General features: G+C 36.6%; 2 protein-coding genes across 2 annotated transcripts in view; both read left to right on the forward strand.

The window, feature by feature from the left end:
• Window positions 1–10,924, forward strand: part of LOC126481154 (neuronal calcium sensor 2) — a 349,046-nt gene extending 338,122 nt beyond the window's left edge. Inside the window, exon 5 of the mRNA XM_050104727.1 lies at window positions 6,320–10,924. Within this exon, the coding sequence (XP_049960684.1) occupies window positions 6,320–6,496 (177 nt within the window). The 3' untranslated portion in view covers window positions 6,497–10,924. The remainder of the gene's footprint in view (window positions 1–6,319) is intronic.
• A 125-nt stretch (window positions 10,925–11,049) lies between these two features.
• The window catches only part of LOC126481148 (neurocalcin homolog), a 44,430-nt gene continuing 38,743 nt past the window's right edge, over window positions 11,050–16,736 (forward strand). The window contains exon 1 of the mRNA XM_050104715.1: window positions 11,050–11,298. Within this exon, the coding sequence (XP_049960672.1) occupies window positions 11,229–11,298 (70 nt within the window). The 5' untranslated portion in view covers window positions 11,050–11,228. The remainder of the gene's footprint in view (window positions 11,299–16,736) is intronic.

Here is a 16,736-nt window from a genome sequence, read left to right on the forward strand (position 1 = left end):
CTCCAAACTAAAATGTGAATCTCAATGTAGACAAGTGTAATGTGCTGCGAATACATAGAAAGAAAGATCCTTTATCATTTAGCTACAATGTAGCAGATCAGCAACTGGAAGCAGTTAATTCCATAAATTATCTGGGAGTAGGCATTAGGAGTGATTTAAAATGGAATGACCATATAAAATTAATCGTCGGTAAAGCAGATGCCAGACTGAGATTCATTGGAAGAATCCTAAGGAAATGCAATCAGAAAACAAAGGAAATAGGTTACAGTACACTTGTTCGCCCACTGCTTGAATACTCTCACTGGTGTGGGATCCGTACGAGATACGGTTGATAGAAGAGATAGAGAAGATCCAACAGAGAGCAGCGCACTTCGTTACAGGATCATTTAGTAATCACGAAAGCGTTACGGAGGTGATAGATAAACTCCAGTGAAAGACTCTGCAGGAGAGACGCTCAGTAGCTCGGTACGGACTTTTGTTGAAGTTTGGAGAACATACCTTCACCGAAGAGTCAAGCAGTATATTGCTCCCTCCTACGTATATCTCACGAAGAGACCATGAGGATAAAATCAGAGAGATTAGAGCCCACACTGAGGCATACTGACAATCTTTCTTTTCACGAACAATACGAGACTGGAATAGAAGGGAGAACAGATAGAGGTACTCAAAGTACCCTCTGTCACACACCATCAGGTGGCTTGCAGAGCATGGATGTGGATGTAGATGTACGACAATCACCAAAACAAAATGAAAGGGGACGTGTCTGACGGGTATTACCACGGCAGTGGCCTGCCCAGAAGGCACTGCATCTTTCACAGTCAGATGGTTGCAGTGTTTCTTGATTTCTGAAAAGCATGTGACTCAGTACCACATCCTTGCTTACTGTCAAAAGTACAATCACATGGGCTATCAAGTGAAATTTGTGACTGGATTGCGGACTTTTTGGAAGGGGGATGCAGCACGTTATCTTGGAGAGAGAGTCATCCTCAGATGTAGAAGTAATTTCGGGTGAGCCCCAGGGAAGGGTGTTGGATGTTTGCAGTTCATGTTGTATATTCATGATCTTGCAGACAATATTTCTAGTAACCTCAGACTCTTTGCAGATTAAGCAATTATCTATGCTGAAGTACAGTCTGAAAGAAGCTGCATAAGTATTTGGTCAGGTAATGAGAAAATTTCAATGTGGTGCAAAGATTGGCAACTTGCTTTAAATGTTCATAAATGTAAAATTGTGTGCTTCACAAAACGAAAAAAATGTAGTAGTCTATGACTATAGTATCAATGAGTCACAGTTGGAATTGGCCAATGAGTTGGCCAACTCATACAGATACCTGGGTGTAACACTTTGTAGGAATATGAAATGGAATGATCGCTTAGGCTCAGTATGGGTAAAGCAAGTGGTAGACTTGAGCTTATTGCTAGAATACTGGGGAAGTGCAATCAGTCTACAAAGGAAACTGCTGAAAATCACTAGTGTGAGGCATTCTAGAATATCGCTCAAGTGAGTGTGGCTCATACCAAATAAGACTAACACGGGATATTGAACATCTACAGAGAAGGGCAGCACCGATGGTCACAGGTTTGTGTGATCCATGGGAGGGTGTTGGTGACACTGAAGAAATTGAACTGGCGGACTCTTGAAAATTGATGTAAACTAAAGTCTACTAACAAAGTTTCAGATGCTGACTTTAAATCATAACTCTTGGAATATACTGCAATCTCATACTTATCACTCACATAGGGACCATGAGGACAACATTAGATTAGTTACAGCACACTCAGAGACATTTAAACAGTTAGTCTTCCAACACTCAATACATTAATAGAACACTAAGAAAACCTAATAATTGGTGTGGTAGAATGTAACCTCTGCCAAGCACTGCACAGTGGTTTGCAAAGTATAGGTGTAGGTGTAGATGTAGATGTTGTCCAACTGCAAAATGTTTTTATAGGCTATACATTGATTGTGCATAACACATCGTACAGTACATTGTGTGTGTGTGTGTGTGTGTGTGTGTGTGTGTGTGTGTGTTGGTGTCATTGTGTCACAAGGAATCTTCACTTCAGAAAATTGTAAAATTTTGAGACAGAGTTGCTGTTCGGTACTTATATTGAAGTGATGAAATCATTAGGATGACAGGTCTGAATGATATGCCTTTCTGGTTTACTCTTCTCCAATCTATTCCTCCTTCCTCCCTGAGAAAGCTACTAATAATTCCAAGCTATGCAGGTGTTGTGTTCTTATATGTATTTGTCAGCAGTACCTAAAATTTCCCCTCCTCAAGGTGGGTACAGGACCAGAAAAATATTAGTTAACTCTGAAGAAAGACATTATCTGAAAACTTGATTATGTTTTGAATCTGATGTGTGCGTGTGTCAACCATGTAATGCCCCAACTATACTACTACCAATTTTTGCCCTCAACTTTCTGTGATGTTCCCTTTCTTTAGTGCTGCTGTGGCACATTTATCCAGGACTAATTCCAAACTGATGTCAGTCCCGAGTCATGTCCTATTAACCCGGCGAGGATGTGGTGCAAAAGGGGTACATTAAGGATGTGGATGGTCACATTGACCCTGTTTTTCATTTATATTTTTTAAGTATTTATTGGCACTTTTTAACAAAAGATGATAATTAAATTTATGAAATATTTACTAATTAAAGGATTTTCATAGAAATAAACACCATTAAGCGTACAAACACTTTATTACTTAATTTTTACATAAAGTCTACAAAATAATCATTTTAACAGCTCTACAAAACAATACGTTCTCATCAGTAATTCAGACTTTTTGCTAAGTATTTATGAGATAAATCTTCTTTGAACACAAAATGAATAATAAACTTTTGACCTAAGCTGTTATTCATCTCTTGCCATAGCACATTGTTGATGTTCAGATGTGTGTGAAATCTTATGGGACTTAACTGCTAAGGTCATCAGTCCCTAAGCTTACACACTACTGCCGGCCGAAGTGGCCGTGCGGTTAAAGGCGCTGCAGTCTGGAACCGCAAGACCTCTACGGTCGCAGGTTCGAATCCTGCCTCGGGCATGGATGTTTGTGATGTCCTTAGGTTAGTTAGGTTTAACTAGTTCTAAGTTCTAGGGGACTAATGACCTCAGCAGTTGAGTCCCATAGTGCTCAGAGCCATTTGAACCATTTACACACTACTTAACCTAAATCATCCTAAGGACAAACACACACACCCATGCCCGAGGGAGAACTCGAACCTCTGTGAGGACCAGCCGCACAGTCCATGACTGCAGCGCCTTAGACCGCTCGGCTAATCCCGCGCAGCTGCACATTGTTGGCAGAATGGAAAAATGTGTTCTTGACAGATGTACGTATGACAACCTTCACAACATGTGTCGTACACTTTGGACACTGGCAGTCGATTCTGTGAAAATTCTCCACTAAATTCTCTGATTCTCTTACGCAAAGTGCTTGGCAGTAGAGGTATTTCTTCTCGGGCACTCAAGTGTTCAGTGACGAGTGTATGGTCTAGTGTTTTTAAGAAATTACAATTCTTTTGGTTTTTATTGTTATTTCATCACTGAACAACAGCAGCATCTATGCTGGCCATATTCAGTATTGCACAGAAGACAGACTGAGGCCATTTTTTTGAGTTGCGGCTTACATCATAACTTGCTGACTGCTCATCTGCAATGTCAGCTCCACCTTTTGTAGAATTATAAAACATGTTTATCTCTGGTTTCTTTTTATCTCCTGTTGATTCATCAGTTTCAGCACTGTGATGAAGACTAAACATGAGCAAAACAACTTTGTTTTTCTTTGGTGTATGAGAAACAAGTGTAATATCCTTTTGGAAACCGAACATAGATGAGCAGATTTCTCTACCGCGAATTTTGCAAAATTCAGGAGGGATTTGCCTCTTGTTCTTACACACTGTTGCCACAGAAGTTAGCTTGTGTTCTTTCAGCAGATGTGACATAGCTCGTAAATCAGTTATCAAAAGTCACATTACGGCTTGTTTTTGAAATGGGTTGCACCAGCCAATTCACCGCATCAAATGATTTATTACTCAGTGAAAATGATCCCTCTGGCTGCTTCCCAGCATATATTTTGAGTTGAAGATATAGAAATTCTTTGCATTGACCAAACCAAATATTTTTATGCCATATTTGGCCAGTTTTGATGGAATGTATTGTCTAAATGTGCATCTGCCTCTGAATGCAAGCAGCATTTCATCCATGGTTGTCTATTCTTCTAGTACATGGGCTTTCTTGCAGTTTTCAGCAAATATTTCAAATATCTGACGTATTGGTGCTAAGTTGTCCTGCTGTTTTCTTTCTTCACATGTGGATTTATCATCAAAATGAAGAGAGCTTTGAATAAAATGAAAACATTGAAATATTTCAACACCTGCTTCGTCTGAAGCCCAAAGGTCAACAGTGTTCTGCCTCACAGATTGGTAAAATCCAGCAATGTACAACAACCCTATATAAAGGGTCCGAACTTGTTGTTGAGGTGGATTTTTGCAGCACTTGAATCCATCTTTACCAAAATAAAATTAACTGCACACCTGATTTTCCAATCGCTTGACTAATTTTGGTAACACAGTATAGTGGGCAGTACTTCTAGCTCATTTAGTGGTGTATTTTCTTCTTTGTCACTGCCTTCACTTGTATCTTGCTCAATACCACTACTGGCACTGTGCTTATTTACAAAATCTTCATTTTCACTGCCATCTGTCATAAAGTAATTTTCACTGTGTAGTAATTCCACCAGCCGACATTGCATACGCTCAGCCTCCCTTTCTTCGTTGTCCATTTTGCTTAAAAACACCAAAAAACATGAAACATTCGTGAAAAAAGATAAATTGAAAACTTGGTTACAGAAATACTACTTTGCGGTTATGGAAAGGTCAAAAATACCCTCTTACCTGTTGCACTCATTTATCTCCTTTCACGGATGGCAGCTGACTAGTGTGTGTGCACGCACTAGGGAGGGAAGTCTGATAATTACAGCTACTGAGGACTTCCACAGTGTGCTACTGCGCAACTACCAACAAAACAAAATGAGCAGGGTCAAATTAACACTAGCACATCCTTGCTGGGTTAATCAGTGGCTGGATTTCATCCTCTGATTTTCCAAACAGCTTGAGATCATCCACACGCAGTAGATGATAAATGTTCTGTGAATATCTTACTGTTTGACAGTCCAGGTCTTTTCTCTGTAGAATTGCCAACTGTAGCATAGTAGTGATGGACAGAAGTGGGGAGAATTGAAGAATTCCTTGCTTGATTTGACCAATCAGTGAAGTTTGATTAACACTAGGCAGTCATGTCAAGTCACGTCAGCTTCATGATGTTTTCACATTGGATGCCACATCATGTCATGTCATTTTGCTTAGCTGAGTACTAAATGATGAGAGTGAGATTATTAGTTACCATCCTTAACACAACAAGCAGTGATAAAATTTATTAATGCGTAGCAAACTTCATAATGGATATTCTTGATAAATTTTGTATGGTAAAGTGCTGTGAAATAAACATAATTTCAAAACATTGACATTTATTTGCTTGTGAAAATATTTACATACAAATACATCAAACAGTGTTTGTAATGGCATACATAGAGGCTGTTTGCCTTATCCAGTAAGTTTTTTTTCCTGTGTTGCAAACAAATTCATAAACAATTACATTTATCTCTTTCAGTGGAGCTGATTTTTTTCATTTATTAAAAGGTTAATTAGTGAAAATTGCTTCATAGATTTCTGTTCTTATTTATATTCAGTGTAGGCATCAGCTTTGCTCTGTTATTGTAAAAGCTAATTCATTTTGACTTTCAGGTATCTGGTTTTGCTTATGGAATCACAATCAATGAAAAAATATCCAAGTTGTCTTGTAGCATTTGCAGTTCGTCACAAAAACAAAGCAAAATAATCAAATAAAGATTAAGAAGAGACAGAAGCATTGAATATAGTATTACAACAAGGATAAGGGATACGATTTTCAATGTTAGCAGCAACCACAGGGGTCAACACCTCCCCCCACCCCCATCTCCATGGTTGTTAAAGGAAAGAATAATGACAAGTTTCTTCATGTAAATAGTGTACTATGGATTTCCATTCTTGAATGAGAACAGAATGTCGCACATGTGACAGATGATAGGATTTCTAGATGATGTGAAAAATGTCAACATTATGTAGAAGTTACATGGCATTTCATAGATGAACTATGCATGTTACTCTCAGTCATCATTTGTCAGTGTATACTTGATATTGACATCAAAACTCATCAATGTTTAAGATGTGTTACCATAGATGATCCATAATTATATGGTAATTTTTGTTTCAGGCGATCTATGACATGCTAGGTGCCTGCTCTTCTAACAGACCAGCTGACTCGGCTGAGGAACGAGCTAAAAATATATTTGCCAAAATGGATGAGAACAACGATGGACAGTTGACTCAAGAGGAATTCCTCAAGGGTTGTCTCCAAGATGAGGAACTTTCTAAAATGCTTGCACCATAATGAGTGAAGAAGTTGCATCTCATTTCAATGAACATTATTGTCATGTCTTCTCTTTTTATGATATTAATATAAGAACGAGATTTCTTTTGATCATGTACATCTCTAAGTGAGGCTAGTCATTCACTGCTTAAAGCATAATTGTTGTGATAGACTGATATGCCTCACAGTAACAGAAACAGAGTGATGTGTTATAACAGCGTGACACGGGCTATAACTCACATTCCATGTTACTACTTGAAATGAATCAGAAAATATTTTCTACCACTTTTATCCTACATTCCTTCAGCATTTCCACTGTATGTTATTGAAATATAACAGTGGTAGATGTCAAGGGCTATAGATATCATCTGATTTCCATTTTCTTTGTGAAATTGTGACATTAATTTGTTGTTATATTAATATGTAAGACTCCATCTCTTCAGCTGGTAACATAATGTGGTTGTTATTTATTGTACTTTTAAGTTAATTTTTGAACTACTGTGAAAGTATTGCAAAGTTTTTAAGAGTCTTTAAAAGAAGAGAAGGTTGAGTCTTATTTGCTCATGTCTAAAGAAACGTAACTGCATTTCTATGCTTGACCCCAGGTTAACAATAGTATAGACATGTATATGTGTAGTAGGAACTTCATTATCATTTTGCTGCTAATACCCTATTGCTGGATGATATTTGTGTTGTGCAACATTTACATCTTTTTGCAACACTGCAGTTGATTAAAATAACAAGGAAACTTATTACTAATTATTTATTGGTGTCATTACATTGAATTAATAGTCAAGTGATTTTTCTGAATAATTTTTTTAATAACTGATGGCTATTTTTTGAAATTTAAAATAACAAGGAAATTGCTTACAAATTATTTATTTATGTCACTTCATTGACTTAATTGGCAAATTATTTTTCTGAGTGGGTTTTTAGTAACTGATGAATATTTTTTGAAATTTACTTTAGGTGGCATGCTTTTCTTTTGGTCTCTCTCTGGCAACTGTGTAACATACCCACCAGCAGTATTTCATTGGAGGTGATAAAATATCACAAAGCAGTTAATAGAAAGTTGTTAAATATGGGTGTGTAATTACATTTCCAGAATTTGTAGATTCCTTCTTTGTAGCAGGAACCAGATATATGATCAGCTCTGTGTCTTTTAGAGATACTGTCACTGCCAGTGTTCCAGATTACATTATGCCTCCATAATCTTTGCTCCTTGTCTTCTGTAAGTGCTTTCTTCACCTGTGAACACAGTCTAAGTTGAGACTGTAGTTCTCAAACATTCAGCAAGTTAAATTCATTCTGGCATGTGGAGTGAATAGTAAGCTGTTCCATGCCACTGCCTGTTTTTTCTATTTTTCAGCAATACTGTTTAGAGCAAACTAAGTGTTTGTCACAGATCTTGCACTTAGAGTGAAATCTGTCAGAAATTCATAATCTACCTATTGTTATCTGGACATTATGTTCTTTGCTGTATATTTATGGCCAGATTGTATAGATGATGTGCCCATTGCCCATTCACTAATTTGTAACATGTTGTGTGCTGCTGAAAGCTATTAGTTTGCATGTTTCATAGCAATAGATTTACTGCATTGAAGAAAAAAAAGACAGTTCCTCCCCACTCTGCACATTTCATAGTTATAAGAAATGTTATTTTCTCATTTCCATATGTCAGACTTAACTATTTTTGAAATGACATTGAAAAGCTTATAGATACTGGCAACTTAAAGATCAGCTTTCAATGTTTATTATGCTGTATTTATTTTTCCTTCTTTTCTTATTTTTGTTTTGTTGTTTGTGTATTCCTTCATTCTCTCTTTGTTCTTGCTCCTTAAAAACTAATCTTTTCACATGACATCATATACTGAAATGCTGTGATAATATGTATTCTGGATGTATGTAAATTTTATACTTGAAAACTGCCACTCTGTGAATATGTTTGTACATCTCTCATATTAGATGCAGCTTATTTTGTGATGATTCATCAACTTACTCATGAAATCACTCTACTATTGTAGAAACTCTGCATATTTTTTCATTGAAGTTATTCACTGAACAAGTCACATTGCTGGTGTTTAACTGTAATCAGTGGAATGAAGGTATTCTGAAAAAAGTAACTTAAAAAATGTTGCCCTTATACTCTCCTTCTTGTGGTACACTCCTGAAGTGTAATATTTATGAAATATTTGTACTTCGATATGCTCATTCAAGTACCGATCTGAATGTCTTAGCTGACAAAGATTAGTTGTGATGACAGCTCCTGAAATAACATTTGAATTTAGTTCATCAGATCAGTGATAAACTGTCACTTTGCCCCAGGCCTTTTCTAACACCTTCCTTATCATTCTTCTACATTGGATCACCAAAAGTGGAAATATAATAAACTTACATTTGAAGTACTAAGCTAGCTTATCCATACCGTACACTTTGCAAGTATCAGATTACTAACAAGCTGCAAAATTTATTTCCACTTTAAAAAATGAATCATGTTCAGTCCTTTCATCATAAGTCAGTTGGAAATACCTTTCTTCGTGAATGCATTATTGCAAGATATGGTAGGAGCTTTGTCTCAGTGATATTTTTGTGTCATCTTATCTTCAAAATTTTTAATGTGTTTTTCTCTATATTTTCTCATATGGATTAACAGTGGTACAGATTGTATACAAGAGCTGTATTTTCATGAAAGGGGTTTAATGATACAGTTTTAAAAATATATCATTCATCAGTGTGGCAGTTGTATACATATAGCAATGCTTTTTCATTAGTGTTATGTAGTAGGCTTGTCCTTTTAACATTTTAATCATCTTTAACCTTTGTGTAATAATTTATGTAAAAAAACACAATTTGCTTGAAACCAGGCCTTAAAATGCAAAGTCAATACAGTGTGTGTGTGTGTGTGTGTGTGTGTGTGTGTGTGTGTGTGTGTTGTGAAAGAGAGAGAGAGAGAGAGAGAGAGAGAGAGAGAGGTAATGGAAGAGGGAACTCTGAGGTTCAGGTTTCATAATATTGTGTGCTGTAAAGTGTAGACCGTTATAATGTAATTGTGAAATAGAACTTGTTATTCATTACATCTGCCTCAAAGTGTGGGGAACATTTGACTGAAAAGTAAGAGACCAAATTATTTGTTCAAAACACAATTTTTGTTTCATTCAATGGTGCATTTAATTTGAAACAAGCTGAACTGTATGGGCATAAACATTTCAAATACATTATATGGTGGTAATGAAGAAACTGTTTTGTGGACATTTACATTTAAACTACAAGCCTTCAGTTTTTGCCATATTTTGTAATTTTAAAATATTGGGAACAAGTCTCTTAAAGCAATGATGCCTTTCCCCTTCTATTATGTATGTTATATAAATATCAGGAAATGTCAATCAGATATTTTCCATGTTAAAGAGATGAAATCTTGATGTGTTAATGTAATCCAATTGATAGGTATATTCTTCTCCTAGACAATTAATGATCATATATGAAGTTTCAGCATGACATAAATTTAATACTTGTTGATTTATGATGAAACACGCGTTTAATGTTGCTGTCTTCTTGTTTCAGTGAGTCTTGATATTTTAAAGACTAAATGAATTAGGAAAGGAAGTGACATAGAAGTGTATGTGTAGCACAATTTATTGTGTTGATATGACTTTCTTTGTTATGGCAAAACCTACTCTGAACTTATATCTCTTTCATATGCTTGATGTTTCATGTACAGATCTAATTTACTGCCAAGAAAATGGTATGTTATGTAGCTGATAAAGAGCTGGAATTAACATTAATTACTATGTAAAATAATATTATTTGACAGAATGTATGAGGATAAGCCATTTATACTGTCCATGCACAATTTATATTTTTGTACTCTCTCTGCACATGCTGTTGTAATACAGCATTCTAACAATGATGAAATCCCTGCATCACTTTCAGTATTTATAAATCTTTTTTTTAAAACACTGATGAGATGTGTGTGCTGTAGATAAATCATAGCTACCTTTAATATGAGTTTTGCATATAAGTTGTACTATTGCTATCAATTTGTCATTGCTATGCTTTGTTTTTTATTGTACCAGATGTATGAGGTTCCATCAGCAATTCTCAATAGCAGTTTGAAGGTGAATTCTCAAAGAGCTATAAATTTGTGCTACTTGTTATATATTACATCAATGTTGTTCCCTGGGAATTGCCTTTAAACTTTTATTTCATTGTGTAGTATTGGTAGGATTGATACCATTATTTAACTTGATGGTAGTGCAATCTGCATTCTGCAATTCGTTATAAGAACATAGGATGCTACGAAAAGTCAATTTTATAGTGCACTGTATGGTGTATGTAGTTTGAGACGTGGAAGTGTTGTCTGGAATCTCATATTTCTGACAAAACTGTAATTTCTTACTGTATGTCATGAAAGTTGGGCACAGATATTAAATCTTACATAAATAGCATTGAGATTCTGAGCGATTTTGAATGGTAAATTAAGAAAAGCTTCACATATTTTCATGATAAACTTGTAAAGATAACTCAGAAATTATTGGAAATGAAGTCATTCCTTAAAAAGAAAACATGATTGTAGTTATTGAAATTGAATTAGAAAACCCTTTCAAGTGATGATGTGATGTATGTGAATGTTATGTTACACAGAATTTGTTATGTAGTAACAATCTGATTTCATTTATTAACTTTGTTTTGTTATTGTAGGTGCGACTGGTGGAATAATTTTCTTTGAATCTAGTTGTAGATTGTAGTAAGAAAAATGGGAAAACAAAACAGCAAACTCAAACCTGAAGTACTGGAGGATCTTAGACAAAATACTGAATTTTCTGGTGAGTTAATCTTTGTGTGTGTGTGTGTGTGTGTGTGTGTGAGAGAGAGAGAGAGAGAGAGAGAGAGAGAGAGAGAGAGAGAGAGATTTTTAATTTATTGTAATTTAGTTATGAAAAAAAATTGAGCACGTACCTCCTTTTTTAACTCTCATAATATATAGCTACTGAATGTGCACAAAAATAAATTATGCAAGGTTCACATTACGAGGATGGTTTGAAAAGTTCTCAGAATCACCACGAGAGGTCAGCACACTAGCACAATGAGTTGTTGAAATGATATTCATTGGACTGTTGCCTGTAATCACATGCCAAGTCAGTGCTCTTGTGGCAGTGATGTGGCTCTGTGTTGTTTCTGCTTAGAGATTTGAGAAGATGGAAAAAATCAAGATTTGAGCAGTGATTAAGTACTTAGTAAAGAAAGGTATGAAAGCAAAAGACATTCATGCCAATATCCTGAATACACTGGGGGCTTCTGCTTCTTCTATTCAACTGTTGCCAAGTGGACAAATGAATTTAAATTTGGTCAGGAGAGCTTAGATGATGATCCATGCAGGGGTCAGGCATGATATGTCACTACTCAATGGTCATGGAGGATCGCCCATTGAAAGTGTGTGAAACTTCTCATGCTTGAAAGATGTCATCTGGAAGGGTATATCGCATTTTAACTGAAGAATTAGAAATGAAAAAATTATCTGCAAAATGGGTGCCGCGACTCTTGACGCTGGATCAAAAACGCATGAGAATGGACATATCGGAACAATGTTTGGCCTGTTTTAGGAGAAACGAATAAGATTTTTTGCACTGGTTTGTGGCCACCGATGAAACTTGGGTGCACTACTATACCCCAGAGACAAACCAACAGTCAGAGGAGTGGAAATGTGCTGATTCTCTGCCACCAAAGAAAGCAAAGACAATTCCTTCGGCAGGAAAGCTCATGGCATCTGTGTTCTGGGATGCAAAGGGGATTCTGTTTGTGGATTATCTCCACACTGGGCAAACAGTTACTGGAGAATACTACGATAACCTCCTGGACAAATTGCAACAAACAATATGTGAAAAAAGGCCAGGTTTAGCAAGGAAGGAAGTCATCTTCCATCAAGACAATGTGCACCTGCACACATGCCATCACCATGGCAAAATTACATGAAATAAGGTATGACTTGTTGCCACATCCACCTTATTCAGCTGATATGGCTCTGTCAAACTTCCATCTCATCCCAAAACTCAAAATTTTTCTTGGTGAATGAAGGTTCACTTCAAATGATGAGTTGATAGCCAGTGTTGACAACTGTTTTGCAGGCCTGGAGGAAACTCATTTTTGAGATGGGATCAAGGCAATGGAATATTGTTGGACCAAGTGCATTAATCTACAAGGAGACTACACTGAAAAATAAAATAAAATTTCAGTGATGTAAGTACTTTTTTTCTATTCCATTCTAAGAACTTTTCAAACCACCCTCGTATCTTATAGACTACGTTATAATTAAACAGAAACCAACACAGAGATAGTATGTTAGAAGCAAATTATGACAGGGGAAAAGTCCTGGTTGACTGTGTGACGTTCACCTGCTTTATTTCTTCGTTGATAGTCCTCATTGTCAAGGTACTGCATTTTTCAACGTACTGCATTGTAATACTGGCTGAAAAATGGGGGCTGGAAGTTCAACACATCAAGATCCGAGCTTGCTTCGTCACAAATGACAAAGTGAGGTACAGCAGTTAGTAGAAAGAGGAGAAAACTTAACATGAGACCTGATCATAAATTTTTGGTTTGATGATCCTATCTTTGCCCATATTGTTTTAATGAGTGGTATAATTGTCTTCTCTCTGTGATATAGTCAGTAGCCTTCCACATTCTTGTTACCTGGACATACATTTGTGTTATGTTGATGTTAATAGCTGAGTGCTTGCTATGCTCTTTAATTCACTTTAGTTGTCCTGTACCCTTACTGTAAATCCATGAAATGCACCTTGATAGTTTATGGCTGTGATGAGTGAGATCTTCATGTAAGTTGAAGTGTTCATCACTCATTATTAGGTTCTCTGTCAGCTTTACAGTGACATTACCTCGACACAGAAATGTTTAGTCCTTACCATGATACTGGGCTTCATGTAGTTTAAGTTACAATAGTCCCTATAAAAACAAAAAATGAGTCTGCTCCAATTACTATGAAATTATTTACGTGATTGTTTATTGACCTTGAACTACGTCCTTGCACTGCAACAAATTTAATCAGAATCAGTGCACTCAGTGACATGGATGAGTGATAATATCTAGATGTGTCATTTGACTCCACTGGAAAATACCATTTACTGACACTACAGTGATCCTGCTAAAGTCAGAGAAAAAATCATGGTCGCTTATAGAAGGAAAGGAGGCTATGATTTGACAATGAGGCCATTCAAGATGGGACTGTTGGAAAGAAAATGATTGTCATTTCAAACCATTCAAGGAACTGATTTAGGATAAATGTGGGTAGCCCAGACAAGGATTTGAACCCCATTCTTTCAAATGTGAGTCTAGTCTCTTAACCACTAAAGCATTTTTTTGGCAATGAAGGAATGATGGGTAGCAGAAAGGAGAAAAGGGCAATGCCATGGCAGGATGATAAAACTGAGAAATGATTCATTTGAGGAGGATGTCACGTACTTCAATGAAACAGTGTCTACAGATGGTATGGAGGTCGAGCACAACATTGTATCAGTAATAACTACAAGAAGGTTAGCACAAAATTAAAGATTTTGGGGTTTGACAGATGACAGGAGAGTATAATTGATTCATTATTAGTGGCTTATTTATGTGAAATTTGTCTTGGGGAACCAAAAATGCTGATGAGTGAGGGAAGAAACTCAGTACATGTAAGGTCTGTTCAAAAAATTCCAGAAGATCTGTAATTTCATGCTAAATGTGTGTCAGAGAGAAATGCAGTTTACATCGCTGCACATGTCTGTGTTTAATGTGTCACTGTCAGAAGTTTCATTGTTGTATGTCTGTTAGTTATTGTATGTCTGTTAGTTATTGTATGTCTGTTGGTTATTGTTCAGTACTGTATTGAGTAGAAAATTGTGTCAGACAGTTTGCAGATTTCAAGATGGCAGAGTTTGAGGTGCAATGCATTTGCATCGAATTTTATGTGAAACTCAAGAAAACATTTACAGAGACATACCAAATAATGCGGAAAGCCTTCGGTGATGAGTACTTAAGCCATACTCGGTGTCACGAATTGGTTCATATGGGTTTAAAAATTGATGGTACTATCAGGAGTGTTGCGATGCCTATGAGAAAATGTGAGAAGGAAACTGCCTGAAAGCTGGTGAGACAATCATGGATCTTGCATCATGATAACACACCCGCACATTCATTCCTGTTAGTGCAATAGTCATGCACCATCTTGCAATGACCCTCATTGAGGATGCCTTTCAACTTCTACCGGCAATGCTCATCAGGAACGTCAATGAAATTGTAGGTGCCAACTGAAAACTGATTGTCAAGAGATTGCAGAAGAATGTAACATTTCAGTTGGATCATGTCATGAAATCCTGACACAGCATCTTGGAATGCTTCATGTTGCCAACAGATTCATCTAATGGCTCATGAGTCAAGACCAGAAAGACCTTCACCTCGCAATCCATGAAGAGATATCACACAAATGAGAATGAGGTGTTTGTTAAGAGAATCGTAACTGGTGATGAGACGTGTGTCTACAGCTGTGATGTTGAGGCTAAGGTTCAGTCTTCACAGTGTGTTGGGCAAGGTTCTCCATGACAAAAAAAAGCTCATCAGATAAGGTAAAATGTCAAAGCCATGCTGATAATTTTTTTTGACTGTGAAGGATTGGTTCATTATGGATTCGTGCCACAGGGACAAACTGTTAATCGATGGTACTATCAGGAGTGATGCGATGCCTATGAGAAATGTGATAAGGAAACTGCCTGAAAGGTGGTGAGACAGTCATGGCTCTTGCATTATGATAACACACCCACACATTCGTTCCTGTTGGTGCATGACTATTGCACAAAAAACGAAATCACTGTGCTGCCTCATCCTCCGTATTCTCCAGACCTGGGCCCAGCAGACATTTTTTTTTTTTTTTTTTTTTTTTTTTTCTCCAAAGTTGAAAATCCCCTTGAAAGGATGAAGATTTGCAGTGATAGATGAGATAAAAGAAAATTCACAACCAGCACTTAACACTATCCAGCAAGAGGCATACAAAGACTACTTCCGGAATGGGAAATGAGGTTGGGAGACGTATATCAATTGTGGAGGAGAGTATTTCGTAGGATGACATGTGCAATAAGTAAAAGATAAGCGTAGAAAAATTTTGTGGTCAAAATTGTGGAATTTTTTTGAACAGAACTCATATGAGGTAGGAAATGTAATTAATGACATAAATATTTTGGATACTGATATGTCTGCATACCAAATAGCATATAGTTCATGGTCATTCATGTCGATTGATAGATTGGTACTCATTGTTTCACCAAGAAGCTCAACACTAGCTGGAACATTACGTGGTATTAACAAACACCAGCCACAGACAAATCATTGCTTGATGTTTTAAAATGGACCAGTGAGAGAAATAACTTTCCTGTTGTGAGCGCTGAATGGAAGGACTATGTTAGGAAAAGGTACAGGGCAAGAGATAGTGAGAAACTGGTCACTCATCCACTGAATGAGGACCTTGTGTCATAGGCTGTGAAGGCATGATAGTATTATTTAGGGAGTGCATCATATGTCTTTCAAAATTATCTTTATCATATTGATACAAGTGTTAAGAAAAGTAAGGTTTTTGGAGCAGAAGTAACTGCACTTCTCAGTGCTAGGAATTACCTGATTAAAACATGCTAAAACATGAACCAGAGACTTGAGTGGACATTGTATAAATTTGAGTGTTTAAATAACTACAGAAAATTTTAGACGCACAGTTTTTTCTATTTTTAAAAACAAAAGGTGTCTTTTCTTTACTGTTTTGAAAATCCTCTTTTGAACTTTTCAGTTGGCCTTTATGGCAATGGTCTTCCTTCCTTTTTACAATATTATACCTTATAAAAAGATTCACATATTCTAGGAACACACACACACACACACACACACACACACACACACACACACACACACACACACCATAGCCTACAAAAATTATTCTATTTTCTGACAAGAATTTCACCAATCAGTTTGAATTCAATTGAACTATTTTTTTGTCTTGCAACATAAATAGTCTTATCATCTTATCACTGTTGTATTAACCCTGTCTTTTTTATTAGTTTCGAACTTCATGTGTTGGCCGTTAACTAACGCCTCTTGCACCTGTAATTTTCTTCATATCTGTCATGTCTGTACTCGTGCTACTGTCTCAGCTACTATACTTCCCTTTCATCTTTATATTGCCTGCTACTGCTCTTCTTTTGTGTTTGATTTCAGTGTGCCTTTTTTCTAT

Source organism: Schistocerca serialis, chromosome 1, assembly GCF_023864345.2.
Source record: "Schistocerca serialis cubense isolate TAMUIC-IGC-003099 chromosome 1, iqSchSeri2.2, whole genome shotgun sequence".
Lineage (NCBI taxonomy): Eukaryota > Metazoa > Arthropoda > Insecta > Orthoptera > Acrididae > Schistocerca > Schistocerca serialis.